The 12,437-nt window shown below is 36.0% G+C and overlaps 1 protein-coding gene across 2 annotated transcripts in view; it reads left to right on the top strand.

Moving 5' to 3' along the window:
* Window positions 1-12,029, top strand: part of LRP12 (LDL receptor related protein 12) — an 83,032-nt gene extending 71,003 nt beyond the window's left edge. For both annotated transcript variants that reach the window (XM_057735667.1, XM_057735666.1), the window contains 4 exons: window positions 963-1,165; window positions 2,706-3,810; window positions 5,082-5,214; window positions 9,261-12,029. In XM_057735667.1, the coding sequence (XP_057591650.1) occupies window positions 963-1,165; window positions 2,706-3,810; window positions 5,082-5,214; window positions 9,261-10,127 (2,308 nt within the window). In that variant the 3' untranslated portion in view covers window positions 10,128-12,029. The remainder of the gene's footprint in view (window positions 1-962; window positions 1,166-2,705; window positions 3,811-5,081; window positions 5,215-9,260) is intronic.
* Window positions 12,030-12,437: the final 408 nt, after the last annotated feature.

Here is a 12,437-nt window from a genome sequence, read left to right as displayed (position 1 = left end):
AGCAATTCTACTTCTAGAAAATTTGTCCTAGAGAAATACTGGCTCGTGTGTGTGGAGAGAATATGTATAAGGATTCTTTAAAGCCTTGTTCATAATGGTGAAACACTGGAGGGCAGGCAAATTGTCAGCCTCTGTTACAGTTACTCAGAATAGTTAAAGAGGAAGTATCCTGGCATAATAATCTTTGGGTAATTAGCTTTATCATCGCTTGACTTAAGGCAAAGCCAAGGAATCTCACTTTTTGGGGAGACGTATTATTGGAAAATGCTAGTTTGGTTTTTCTTTTTTCATAGCAGTGGCTAATTTTGTATGTGCCTCTTATTTGACGTTTTTGCCCTTTATTCATGCCCATATTTTATAAACTACAAGATAACATTGGGCTATAAATCATTTATGTAGAAAAGTATTCCCAAACTCTGGGACTTTTCACTGAAGAAGTTTTTTGTTTGTTCATTTTTAACTTTTTTGTTTGGCTCAGGTTTGTGCTATTTGCTCTCCTGAAAACGTAAGCTGTGCACTTTTCATTACGCAAACGGATGAGCCAGGCTAATCTAAGAGAAGGCTGACTTCCTCTGTGTGTCCTTCAGTTCATCAGATTATGCAGTGGTGTCTCTGGTTCAAACAGGGAACAGTTTAGGGTGTTATGAATTAGAAGTGGTCCTTCCTAAACACACAGAGAAGAAAAAGAAAGAGGGTGCCAGCTGTCTCCTGTTTTTCAGTATTATTTTGGAATTTCTTGTTACTTACGAAGAAGTGTTGTTCCGGGATCGGGAAAGAGTTATAAATATAAGGAACACAGAAGCAGTATTATTATTTGCTGATGATGTAGTTGTGTGCCTGGAAGACCCCGGAGAATCAGTGACTATATAGAGGTTTATAATTAACTCCTCAGTTACTCTGTATTATTAAATTTTTTTCCAAAATTTCCTTTTCAATAGCCTTTTCTGACTTTTTATCTGTAGTTTTCAGGATTTTGATATTCAAGGGTCCAGAAGATGCAGTTTGGACTGGCTGACGATAGAAACATACAAGAATAGTGAGAGCTACAGAGCCTGTGGTTCCACAATCCCACCACCGTATATTTCTTCACAAGACCACGTCTGGATCAGGTTCCATTCCGATGACAGCATCTCTAGGAAGGGTTTCAGACTGGCGTACTTTTCAGGTGTGTTTTTAAACAAGAAGAAAGATATGTAACAGAATTCTATAGTGTTTGCTGCTCAGTCACTTCGGCACTCACCTTCTAAACGATGTCCATTTAATTGCGACTCGATCCTCAAGGCAGCTGAGGTTGAGGAATTAGAGGCTAAAGGTTCAGGTGCCCTAGAACTGGGTCTCCAAAAGGCGTTTTGTATAATCCTAATAAAATGATTAATTTTACAAACTAAGGTCAGTCTTCTTTTTAAATATTGTGAATACATTTATTTTAAAAGGAGTTTTTTCCCCTCAAGTGTTTGCCTATATCCTGCAGATTACTTCAGAACATATTTTTGTGTGTGCTCCTTACCACTGCCTATACACCTTCAAAGAAAAGATGTAATCAATTTCACCTTCATAGTTTGTAGTATCAGAAGTCTTTTTTTTTAATTCTTAAACTTTATCCAAAAAGAGTGACCAGATCATACAGATATGAAGAACTCAGAGCATTAAAGTCACATAAATTTTTGCTGAAAATCATTTTACGTTTTCTGAAATTTCATGGACTCCTTTAGCAACATATGCTGCTTTTTCTCTCTTTTATTAAAAGTACCATCTTTGTAATATTTACTCAGGTTCTGAAGCACATTTTCTGTCACCTGTTTGCCGACAGTAAATAAGTTGTTAATGGAGAGATAAGCACTGGTCAGCTTCATCAGTGTAAACTGTAGGAATCTAATGTTTGGTTTTCTTTCCCTACCTCATTATTGTTATATATTAGGATAGTCCACTAAGATAATTAGAATTCTATAAACATTTCAATTCTTTTCTCTCTTCTTCCCCTACTGTTTTGTTGAGTAAATTCATACCTTTAGCTCAGATTGAGAAAATGTTTTGCAGTTTTATTAAAACAATAGAAATTGTAAAATGGAAGTACCATGTTGTGGTTACTTGAAACATTATAAATAGGATAAAGTTAACTTATGATAATCTTAGGAAAATTTGAGTCAAAATAATGGGCTTGAAAAATATGCTGTGATACACATAGCAAAATATTGTGTGTATATATATATATATAAAATATATATAAACAACTTAAAAAGAATATTAAAAATGGATTTGAAAAGGTGATTATTATGGAGGAGTTTTTCTTCATTTCAAAATATTTATACAATAGGGTATTTGAAATTCTTAGGCAATATCTCCTACTGGCTCATATATCTTTTACTATCATTTTACTAAATGTTCTGCAGTGAAATAGCTTCTGCAAAAACAGAATTGGTCCTTTCTCTTTAGATCAGCTGTAGAGATCTTCATGGAACAAATCATAAGTGTTTAATAAATTGTTGAGTAATAAGTAAGCCAATATTAATTTGCCATCAGAGTTTAACCTAGTTTTTGATTAAGCCCAGATGTCATTTGAGCTAATCAACATTTATGATAAAAATTGCTCTTATATATGCTTTGCTCTTATATATCCTTTAAAGGATATATTGCTCTTGTATATCCTTTAAAGAGTGTTTTTTCATCCTTACCTCTCTCTCTCCCTCCTCCCAATGTCCTCCCAGGGAAATCTGAGGAACCAAACTGTGCTTGTGACCAGTTTCGTTGTGGTAATGGAAAGTGTATACCAGCAGCCTGGAAATGCAATAACATGGACGAATGTGGAGATAGTTCTGATGAAGACATCTGTGCCAAAGAAGCGAATCCTCCAACATCTGCCTCTTTCCAACCCTGTGCTTACAACCAGTTCCAATGTCTGTCTCGGTTTACCAAAGTTTACACTTGCCTCCCCGAATCTTTAAAATGTGATGGGAACATTGACTGCCTTGACCTCGGAGATGAGATAGACTGTGATGTGCCAACCTGTGGGCAGTGGTTAAAATATTTTTATGGTACTTTTAATTCTCCCAATTATCCAGACTTTTATCCTCCTGGAAGTAATTGCACCTGGCTAATAGACACTGGTGATCATCGTAAAGTCATCTTACGCTTCACTGACTTTAAACTTGATGGTACTGGTTATGGTGATTATGTCAGAATATACGATGGATTAGAGGAGAATCCACACAAGCTTTTGCGTGTGTTAACTGCTTTTGATTCTCATGCGCCTCTCACTGTCGTGTCTTCTTCTGGACAGATAAGGGTACATTTCTGTGCCGATAAAGTCAACGCTGCCAGGGGCTTTAATGCTACTTACCAAGTGGACGGCTTCTGTTTGCCGTGGGAGATACCCTGCGGAGGGAACTGGGGGTGTTACACTGAGCAGCAGCGTTGTGATGGATATTGGCATTGCCCAAACGGAAGGGATGAAATCAACTGTACCATGTGCCAGAAGGAAGAGTTCCCGTGCTCCCGGAATGGTGTCTGCTACCCTCGTTCCGATCGCTGCAACTACCAGAATCATTGCCCAAATGGCTCTGATGAAAAGAACTGCTTTTTTTGCCAGCCAGGAAATTTTCATTGTAAAAACAATCGTTGTGTGTTTGAAAGCTGGGTGTGTGACTCCCAGGACGACTGCGGCGATGGCAGCGATGAGGAGAATTGCCCGGTGATCGTGCCTACCCGGGTCATAACTGCAGCCGTCATAGGGAGCCTTATCTGTGGCCTGTTACTGGTCATTGCCTTGGGATGCACCTGTAAGCTTTATTCGCTGAGAATGTTTGAACGAAGGTCAGTATCGAGACAGAACGATAGTACTCATGCGCTCTGCAGTGAAAAGATGGCCCAGATATTTACAACACATTTTTAATGAGATAAGCAATATATTTTTGTTATATTAGTGTAGAAATAGGTAAATATTTTTTATGATTTATAAAATGTCTATGAAAAGCCTGTGACTCAAAAGGCTAATAAGAACATGAAAAAACAAATAATTACTTAAGAGTTATGAGGTGAGAAAAGCCAATCTATATTTACCAGTTTGTTTTCAGATTAGTCTGTTTTATAAGGATTTTGCAAGCTGTAATTCTCTGTTGTAGCTCTTTAACCTGGGTTTTTATAAATAGTAATTCAGCAATTCCAGATATTTGAGAACCTTCTCTGTTCAAAACATGCAGGTGAATAGAGAAATGAGTAGGAGTAATCTTGGGGGCAGTTTACAGTTGGAAGGAGTTGGTGGGTAGAATTAGGTGACAAAAAAATATAAATGTCATAAGAGCTGTAAAATGGCATAAAAGTCCAAAGATCTTAGTAAAGTAAGAAATGGTTCAGCGTTAAAGGGTGGCCTTCAGGCAGCGCTGTCTTCCCCTGTGGTAGAGGAGAGACTGGACCTGGGAGAAGTGGATGGCAGAGAGGTCTTCTAGAAGGCTCCTGCGGAGACCATGACCGTCAGTCTCAGGAGAGGTATAAACAATAGATGACAACAGAGCAGTCACATACTAGACAGCTAAGCATAGATACACAGTATCACAATAACCATATGCATCTTTGGCTGAGTATAAATGGCCAGAAAATGTTTTACTACATTGCAGCATGAGAGCACAATGAAGACCAGAGGTCTTGAGTTTAAGAACAAATTATTCCAGAAAGGGTTTTGGTGCTTCATTTTACTGTTTTCCTTATCTGAAAAGTAAATGTGTTGGACTTGATGAACAAAGTGTCTTCTAAGAATTTTCAGATACTTTCACCTGAAGTCTTAAGCCCCTGTGTTCTTAAGGTTTTAAAGATCTAGTACTTCTATCTTTTATGGAGATATCGAATTTATGAAAACTTAGTGATCCTGGCCCCTCATGTAAAACCACATGAGGCTAAACTGTCTGCTTCATCTTTGGGTTGTCAGTGTAGGGTAGTACAAATACTCATCAAAGGTTGGCTGACTAAGCCTTACAAATGAACAAATATATGAAAATTCAGATTGTTTTAATTGTTGATAATCTAGAAAATTAATGTTTTGGATTGCTTTTTTTTTTTTAACCCTTTTCGCCTTCCTATTTCTCTCAAAGATCATTTGAAACGCAGTTGTCCAGAGTGGAAGCAGAATTGTTAAGAAGAGAAGCTCCTCCCTCATATGGACAATTGATTGCTCAGGGTTTAATTCCACCAGTTGAAGATTTTCCTGTTTGTTCACCTAATCAGGTATGTTACAATTTATGATTTCTATTTCAGTACCTCTTAAAATGAAACCTATACTTGTGTGTAATGGTAAAGGACCCTTGACTCTGTCAAATTCTTTGCAGTCAAATCAAGAATTAAATATATGAAGGATCTGAAATTATACAGTTGAACCCTGAACAATGCGGGGGTTAGGGGCACCTACCCTCCACACAGGTGAAGATTCACTTTTAACGTTACAGTCTGCCCTCTGTATCTGGGGCTCAGCATCCACAAATTCGACCAACCATGGATCATTGTAGTACTGTAGTATTTGCTTTTGAAAGAAATCCACATATAAGTGAACATGTGCAGTTCATGCCCAGTGTTGTTCAAAGTCAACTCTAATTGTTTCATTGTATTTTAGCAAATTCAAAAGTATACTTTTCATTCTTTACTTCTGATTTGGTTATGTGATTCTTAAGCATTTTACTGTTTAGGATAATTTAGTGCATTAAAATTCAGAAGTAAAGTTTGACTGTTTTCTATTTGAACTGAATATTTTGAAGATTTAAGAATGCATACTAGAGTTGATATGCTTGGTAATAGATTAGTAACATGCTAGATTAAAATGAAAGAAGTTGAAGTGACGTTAACATTTCCACCTAACTCGAGAGAAAACTTCACAGCTGGATTTTACAGTGCTTAAAAATTCGTATCATTTTCTTTAAATGGTAACTAGTAACTCATTTCTCTATTAATGTTGCTGAATTCTTTAACTTTTTGTTAGCTATTTCTTTTAAACTGAAGTATAGTTGATTTACAATGTTGTGTTAGTTTCAGGTGTACAGCAAAGTGATTTAGTTATACATATTCATATATATTCTTTTTCAGATTCTTTTCCATAATAGGTTATTACAAGGTATTGAATATAGTTCCCAGCAATTTCTTTTTTAATTTCTTTTTCAGTACTTACAATTGTGCCAGAGTTCATAAGGCCATAAAGGTTTCTACATTTAAAATGTAAATTCATGCAGAAACATTTCTAAAAGTTGTTCCCAGTATCAGAATTAAGAAAAATTGATAAACATTGTTTTCCCAGTGATTTAATTCTGTTCAAAATGAAAGACCATTTCCTTTCTGGTAAATGAGACTTCTGATTATAGTCTGTCATCTTATTTGAGTCTTTTAGGAAATCTTAGAATTTGTAGTTTTAAAACTTTTCTCTGGATATAATTTACTAAGTAAATAATTGAGAATTTCCACTGGTTGGAATTTTGTGTGCAATGTAGGAAAAGCCTACATTGTGGCTTTCATATATTGTTGGTACTGCCATGGGGAAGGGTTCTTTTTAGGTAGGAATTCAGAGGTTGGTTAATTCCATCCACCCACTCCACCATCTATCACTCACCCCCCTTATACCCTGAGGCTACCTTCAAGAGTTTAGTCAACTGTGAAGTGAGAGGGAGCACAGTCCACACAAAACAGCCCTCACCTCTAAAACCAGTTGCAAGCTCAGGGGCTCCCAAAACCATCCTCAGGTTTGATAATTCACTAGGACTCAGCACTCATTGGAAGCTGTTTTGCTTATAGTATAACCTGGTATAACTTTTATTGCTGGGAAAGGACCCAGATGAAATCATCCAAAGGAAGAGACACATAGGACAGGGTTCAGGAGGGTACCAGACACATCCCTTCCAATTGTCTTTTCTCCGTAAAGTCAGGACAGTGTTATTCTCTTGACACAGGTGTGTGACGGTTTGCATGAAATAGTGCCAACTAGGGAAACTCACCCAAACTCAGTGTTCAGGATTTTTACTGGCACTCCATCACATAGGCATGATCTGTGGCGCACGTGGCTGATCCCGGTCTCTAGCCCCTCCAGAGGCTGACTGATTCACCTGACTCAAAGCCCCCACCCTACATCACATTGGTGTGGCTCAGAGCCTCCACCTAAAACACAGTGTTACTCTCTGGCTGGCCCAAGGCTCCATGCAATGACACTCCTATGAGAAATGACATTCCAAGGTCTGAGATCTCATCACAGAGATAGAGGGCAAAGGTCAGACCTCACTTTGGGTAAGGTTTCATTCTTTACTACCTGCTATAGCATTTTTCTAGGGTTATAATCTACCCTTGTGAGGGAATTCTGCTTCAACAAAGTTTTAAAATAAGGTATGTTTGTGAATGATAAACTAGATTTTATTCAGTTAATGAGATTACACTCTCAAGTTTGAAACTTTCAATAATAAATTATCAAATTTCCATATTGGTTTTTAAAAAGAAAAATAATCTTCAGAATTAGCATCTCATTCAAAGTAGCAATCCTGTCTGAAGAATGCTTTCTTCTGCTTCATAAACTGAAGAAGTATATAAAATTATTCTTAAAACAATCATGAGATCCCCTTGTAGAATCAAATGTTAAATTAGCAGTCATCTAATTAAACAGACTTTGAAACGAGTAGAAAGCTTCATCTCACTGTGACAGACTGTACTGTTAAAAGTCAGCTCTGAAGTATACTAAAGGCATTGTGGGTGGCTGCTGCATTAGAGGAGAGGACATCTGAAGAGCCTTGGATTCATTGCTGGATTTAATGACAGTGCTCACACAAAGCCTTGGAACTTGAATGCCAAGTGAGGAGGGCCAAATCCATGGAGTTCATAGGGATATGAATCACTTTTCTTTTTTTCCATTAGTCTATACTTATATTTTCAGTTGGTAAAAAATCTTATTTATGTAGTAAATTTATATGTGCTGATATTCAAATTTCTAATTGACAATCTGTTCTTTACTAAGGCTAGACTATGAACTATTCCTGTGATAGTGTCTTCTTAGCTTTCTGTGGATTATATTCCAGGGATTATGTTCAAAAGGTCTATATGGAAATCACAAATAAATGCAATACCAGTCACAAAGAGAGATGGAGAACATATGCTATCACATCTTCTTATTCTCTTCCCTTCTTTTTTTTCTTTGGGGGGAAAGGCAAGAGTCATTCACTTTGGCAGAGGGAAACTGTATCATTTAAAGGAGAGTATATCAACTCACCAGAAATACTGTATTTTAAATACTAAATAACAGATTGATGAAAGCTGCGTTTGTTCCAAGTTTGATTACTCCTTTTTCTAACCACTAGATGGAGCTTAAAAACTGTTTTTATAAATGCTGTGGATCTTTCTTTCTTTCTTTCTTTCTTTCTTTCTTTCTTTCTTTCTTTCTTTCTTTCTCGCTCTCTTTTTTTTAATAATTCTGATAGTCATTCAGCTAGGAAAAAAAGTAGATTTTTCTTTCAGTTGGGCAATATGGTCACTTTCCATATGCACTAATTAAAAATCACCAATTTTCAAAGAATCAGGTTATAATCTATGTTTAACGTGAAGCTATAGAAAATAAGACTTAAATCTTTAAGATTGAGAAGGAACCCAGATGTCTCAGATACCATTGAATAGTGCTATAAACAAATTAATTTCTTTGGCTTTTGGTTCCTGTGCTGCATTAAAAATATAGTAATTCCTTTGTTGAGATAGTATAAAGCCTCAATATCCACTCATTCAGCACATCCTTGAGAACCAGCTGTGAGATATAATTTTCACATGTTTTGAAAGGTTTCAAACTTGTAAATCAAGTCTAACTTGTTCTGTGTTAAACAGATAAATGACCTAGTTTTCACACTCAAGTCATTTAGAGAATTGCTGTAGATATTATTCTATCTTCCTGGCTAAAGAAGTATCGAATAATTTTATTTTTCATCTTTGGTACACTTCTACGATTAGATTACTATGTGAAGTTTTGAAACAAAATTACAGTTGTAATTGACATTAAATATTTTAAAGTTCATATATAAAATGAAGTATCAAGAAAATCTTAAACACAGTGAACAATGGTTCAAGTTTTAGGTTAGATTCTGGAGTGAAGTGAACCTGTATTGATGAGAGAATTTACTTTATCCTCCATAGACCCTAACAGTGAGTAATAGAATTTTTATCCACAACACGTTCTTAATAGAAGGGTATTTTCCATCTTAATACCTCGTTGTTAGCTGTCTTAAGATCTTTTCTTTTTTCTTTTTCTCTTTTTTTCTTTTTTGTAGGCTTCTGTTTTGGAAAACCTGAGGCTAGCTGTACGGTCTCAGCTTGGATTTACTTCAATCAGACTTCCTATGTCAGGCAGATCGAGCAACATCTGGAATCGTATTTTTAATTTTGCAAGATCACGCCATTCAGGATCATTAGCTCTGGTCTCATCAGACGGAGATGAGGTTGTCCCTAGTCAGAGTACCAGCAGAGAACCTGAAAGAAATCATACTCACAGAAGTTTGTTTTCCGTGGAGTCTGACGACACAGACACAGAAAATGAGAGAAGAGATACAGCAGGAGCATCCGGTGGGGTTGCAGCTCCTTTGCCCCAAAAAGTCCCTCCCACAACAGCTGTAGAAGCAACAGTGGGAGCAAGTGGAAGTTCCTCCACTCAGAGTACCCGAGGTGGCCACACAGAGACCGGACGGGATGTGACAAGTGCGGAACCCCCAAGTGTGAGTCCAGCACGTCACCAGCTCACAAATGCGCTCAGTCGTATGACTCAGGGGCTACGTTGGGTACGTTTTACATTAGGGCGATCAAGCTCCGTAAGTCAGAACCAGAGCCCTTTGAGACAGCTTGATAATGGGGTGAGTGGAAGAGAAGAAGATGATGATGTCGAAATGTTAATTCCAGTTTCTGAAGGAGCTTCAGACTTTGATGTGAATGACTGCTCCAGACCTCTTCTTGATCTTGCCTCCGATCAAGGGCAAGGGTTCAGACAACCATATAGTGCAACAAACCCTGGAGTCAGGCCAAGTAATCGCGACGGCCCCTGTGAGCGCTGTGGTATTGTCCACACTGCCCAGATACCGGACTCTTGCTTAGAAGCAACGCTGAAAAATGAAACGAGTGATGATGAAGCTTTGTTACTTTGTTAGGTACGAATCCCATCAGGGAGATTGGATACAAGTTGGAGCAATATCCATTCATTGTTTTGTAACTTTACAATTAAACTAGTTTTAATTTAAAAAGAAAAAAAGATGCAGGGTGATTTCTTATTATCATACGTTAGCCTGCATGGTTAAATTAAACAAATGTAACTCTATGAACTTTAGAGTTTACTATTTTAGCAGCTAAAAATGCGTTATGTATTCAGATTGTTCAATAACGTTCTTCCATTTGTTTCTAATTGTTTTCATCCTGGTACTGTAGTTCGCAGTAGAGATGTGGCTGCTGAAAGTCATTTGACTGTCAGTTTATCCTCTGTTGAAACGTTTCTTTGTTCAAAATAATACCTTCTTTTAATTAAACACTTTATGCTTTTGCCAATACATCTTGTAACTTAATATACTAGATGTTAAGGTTGTTAATATAAAAAGAAAAAAATCCTTATACTTACCTGTTTTTATTTGTATAACATTTGTCTGAACATTATTGGATTTCATCATAATATGAGCTTGTCAAAGGGAAGAAAAAACTTTGTCTAAAATTTTTTCTCTTATGTTTAACATGCAATGATGTGAAATTTAGATAGAGTTAGATAAATTAATGGCAAAAACAAAACTCTTTTATAGATTTTCTAATGTTGACTTTAATACTCTAATATGGTACAAACCAAATGGTAAAAATCCCAAGTCATTTCTTTTTTCGTCTCTATTTAAGGACAGAATTAAGCAGATGAAGATATTCTACTATGCATTAAATCTTGAACTTTATAAAACATGTACAAAAATTGTACAAGATAAGTTCTAACTGGTAATGTCTTTCCCTGATACAGGGTTATGCTTGTATTGGACCCTAGGGATTTGCACTAAAATCATATCAAGGTCTCAGATGAGTTTAGTGCAGAAGCACTATCACTTTAAATGCTATTATTTGCTATCATAATGACTATATATTTCCATAGCTTTGGGGGGGGGTGAGGGGGCATTTTTATTACAACTTGAGGTTGCTTTGCTGGTTTCATATTTATTTGTTGTATTTAAAAACTGCGTTATTGTAAGAAAGTGATTTTTTCAATATATTTTATTCATGATGGGAGGATCATGCTACATGTAGAAAAGCAAATTTAAGAAATCATTCAGATCACCTCCCTTTTTTTAAGTAAAGTGAATCGCAAAACCCAGCATATTTTTTATTGTCAGTTCCCATTTATTTATTCTTTAGCTGTCTATTTTAGTAGCTTAATGATTATGAAAAATGTATTTGTGTGTGATTATTGCTATTTATTAAATTTTAAATACTTTGCTGAATGTCATTTTAAAGCATGTTTGAGGTCTTGTGTATTTGTCGTGTTATGCTGTCAGGAAGAACTGACTGAAATGTTTTAATATGTATCAAAAATTAAAATGACTTTTTTTTGTATTGCCTTGAGGTACTTTTTAAATCAGAGTTGCTCTTTATTTTTGTTCATTTGGTGCATATACAAATTCAGACCATGAAATATGCAATATGTCTAGAAGAAAAATTAAAGGGGGCATAGTCTTTCTTAACTCCCTTACAGTAAAGTAGTAGCTTATACCAGTTCTCAAGGGTAAAAATCCCTAAGGACCTGAATATTATTTTGCCTTTGAAAAAACTGCCCCTTAATTGATGTATCTTATAAGATTCAGTAATTCAATCAGTTCTCTTTTTATATTATTTTCAGATACATTTTAGACCCCTAGACAATATTTTACTGGCAGAATATGGGTTACCAAATTAACCTTGTTTAGGTCCTACTAATTATATACTATTATATATAGGTTTTTTGTTTTTGTCTTCTGGCATGTGTTTTAATTTCTTTAATTACCTAATACACCTTGCTGATTCCAGCAGTAAAAAAAATTGTCTCTCTCCTACCCCTAACACTCATTTTTTAGTTCCCTTTCAGAGAAACAGGTACGAATACCAAATTCTTGTATACCCCCAGAAATACCATATAGATACATAAATGTATCCCTATGTATAAATGCTTTATGATGTAATACAAACTGTAACATACTGTGCATTCTTTTTCTGCACTTGTTTTCAAGGGAAAAGTGTATCTACTACTGTTTGAACGTTAAAAAGTAAAGTTGGGTATTTCTGTTTTTTGACATTTCACGTTTAAAAAATTGATCTATCCTGAATTTAAGGATCCACTTTTTTTCCCTAGGTAACTACCTGGTTACTGCAAGGCTGTTTATTAAGTCTATCCTTTCCTCGCTATTGGAAATGACCCTTTTATTATAGTACAGAAATTTCATATTATGTGGATGTTTCTAGAC

Source organism: Hippopotamus amphibius, chromosome 5 (genome assembly GCF_030028045.1).
Source record: "Hippopotamus amphibius kiboko isolate mHipAmp2 chromosome 5, mHipAmp2.hap2, whole genome shotgun sequence".
Lineage (NCBI taxonomy): Eukaryota > Metazoa > Chordata > Mammalia > Artiodactyla > Hippopotamidae > Hippopotamus > Hippopotamus amphibius.
The sequence above is the reverse complement of the archived record's forward strand: the minus strand, read 5'-3'. Positions and strand labels throughout refer to the sequence as shown.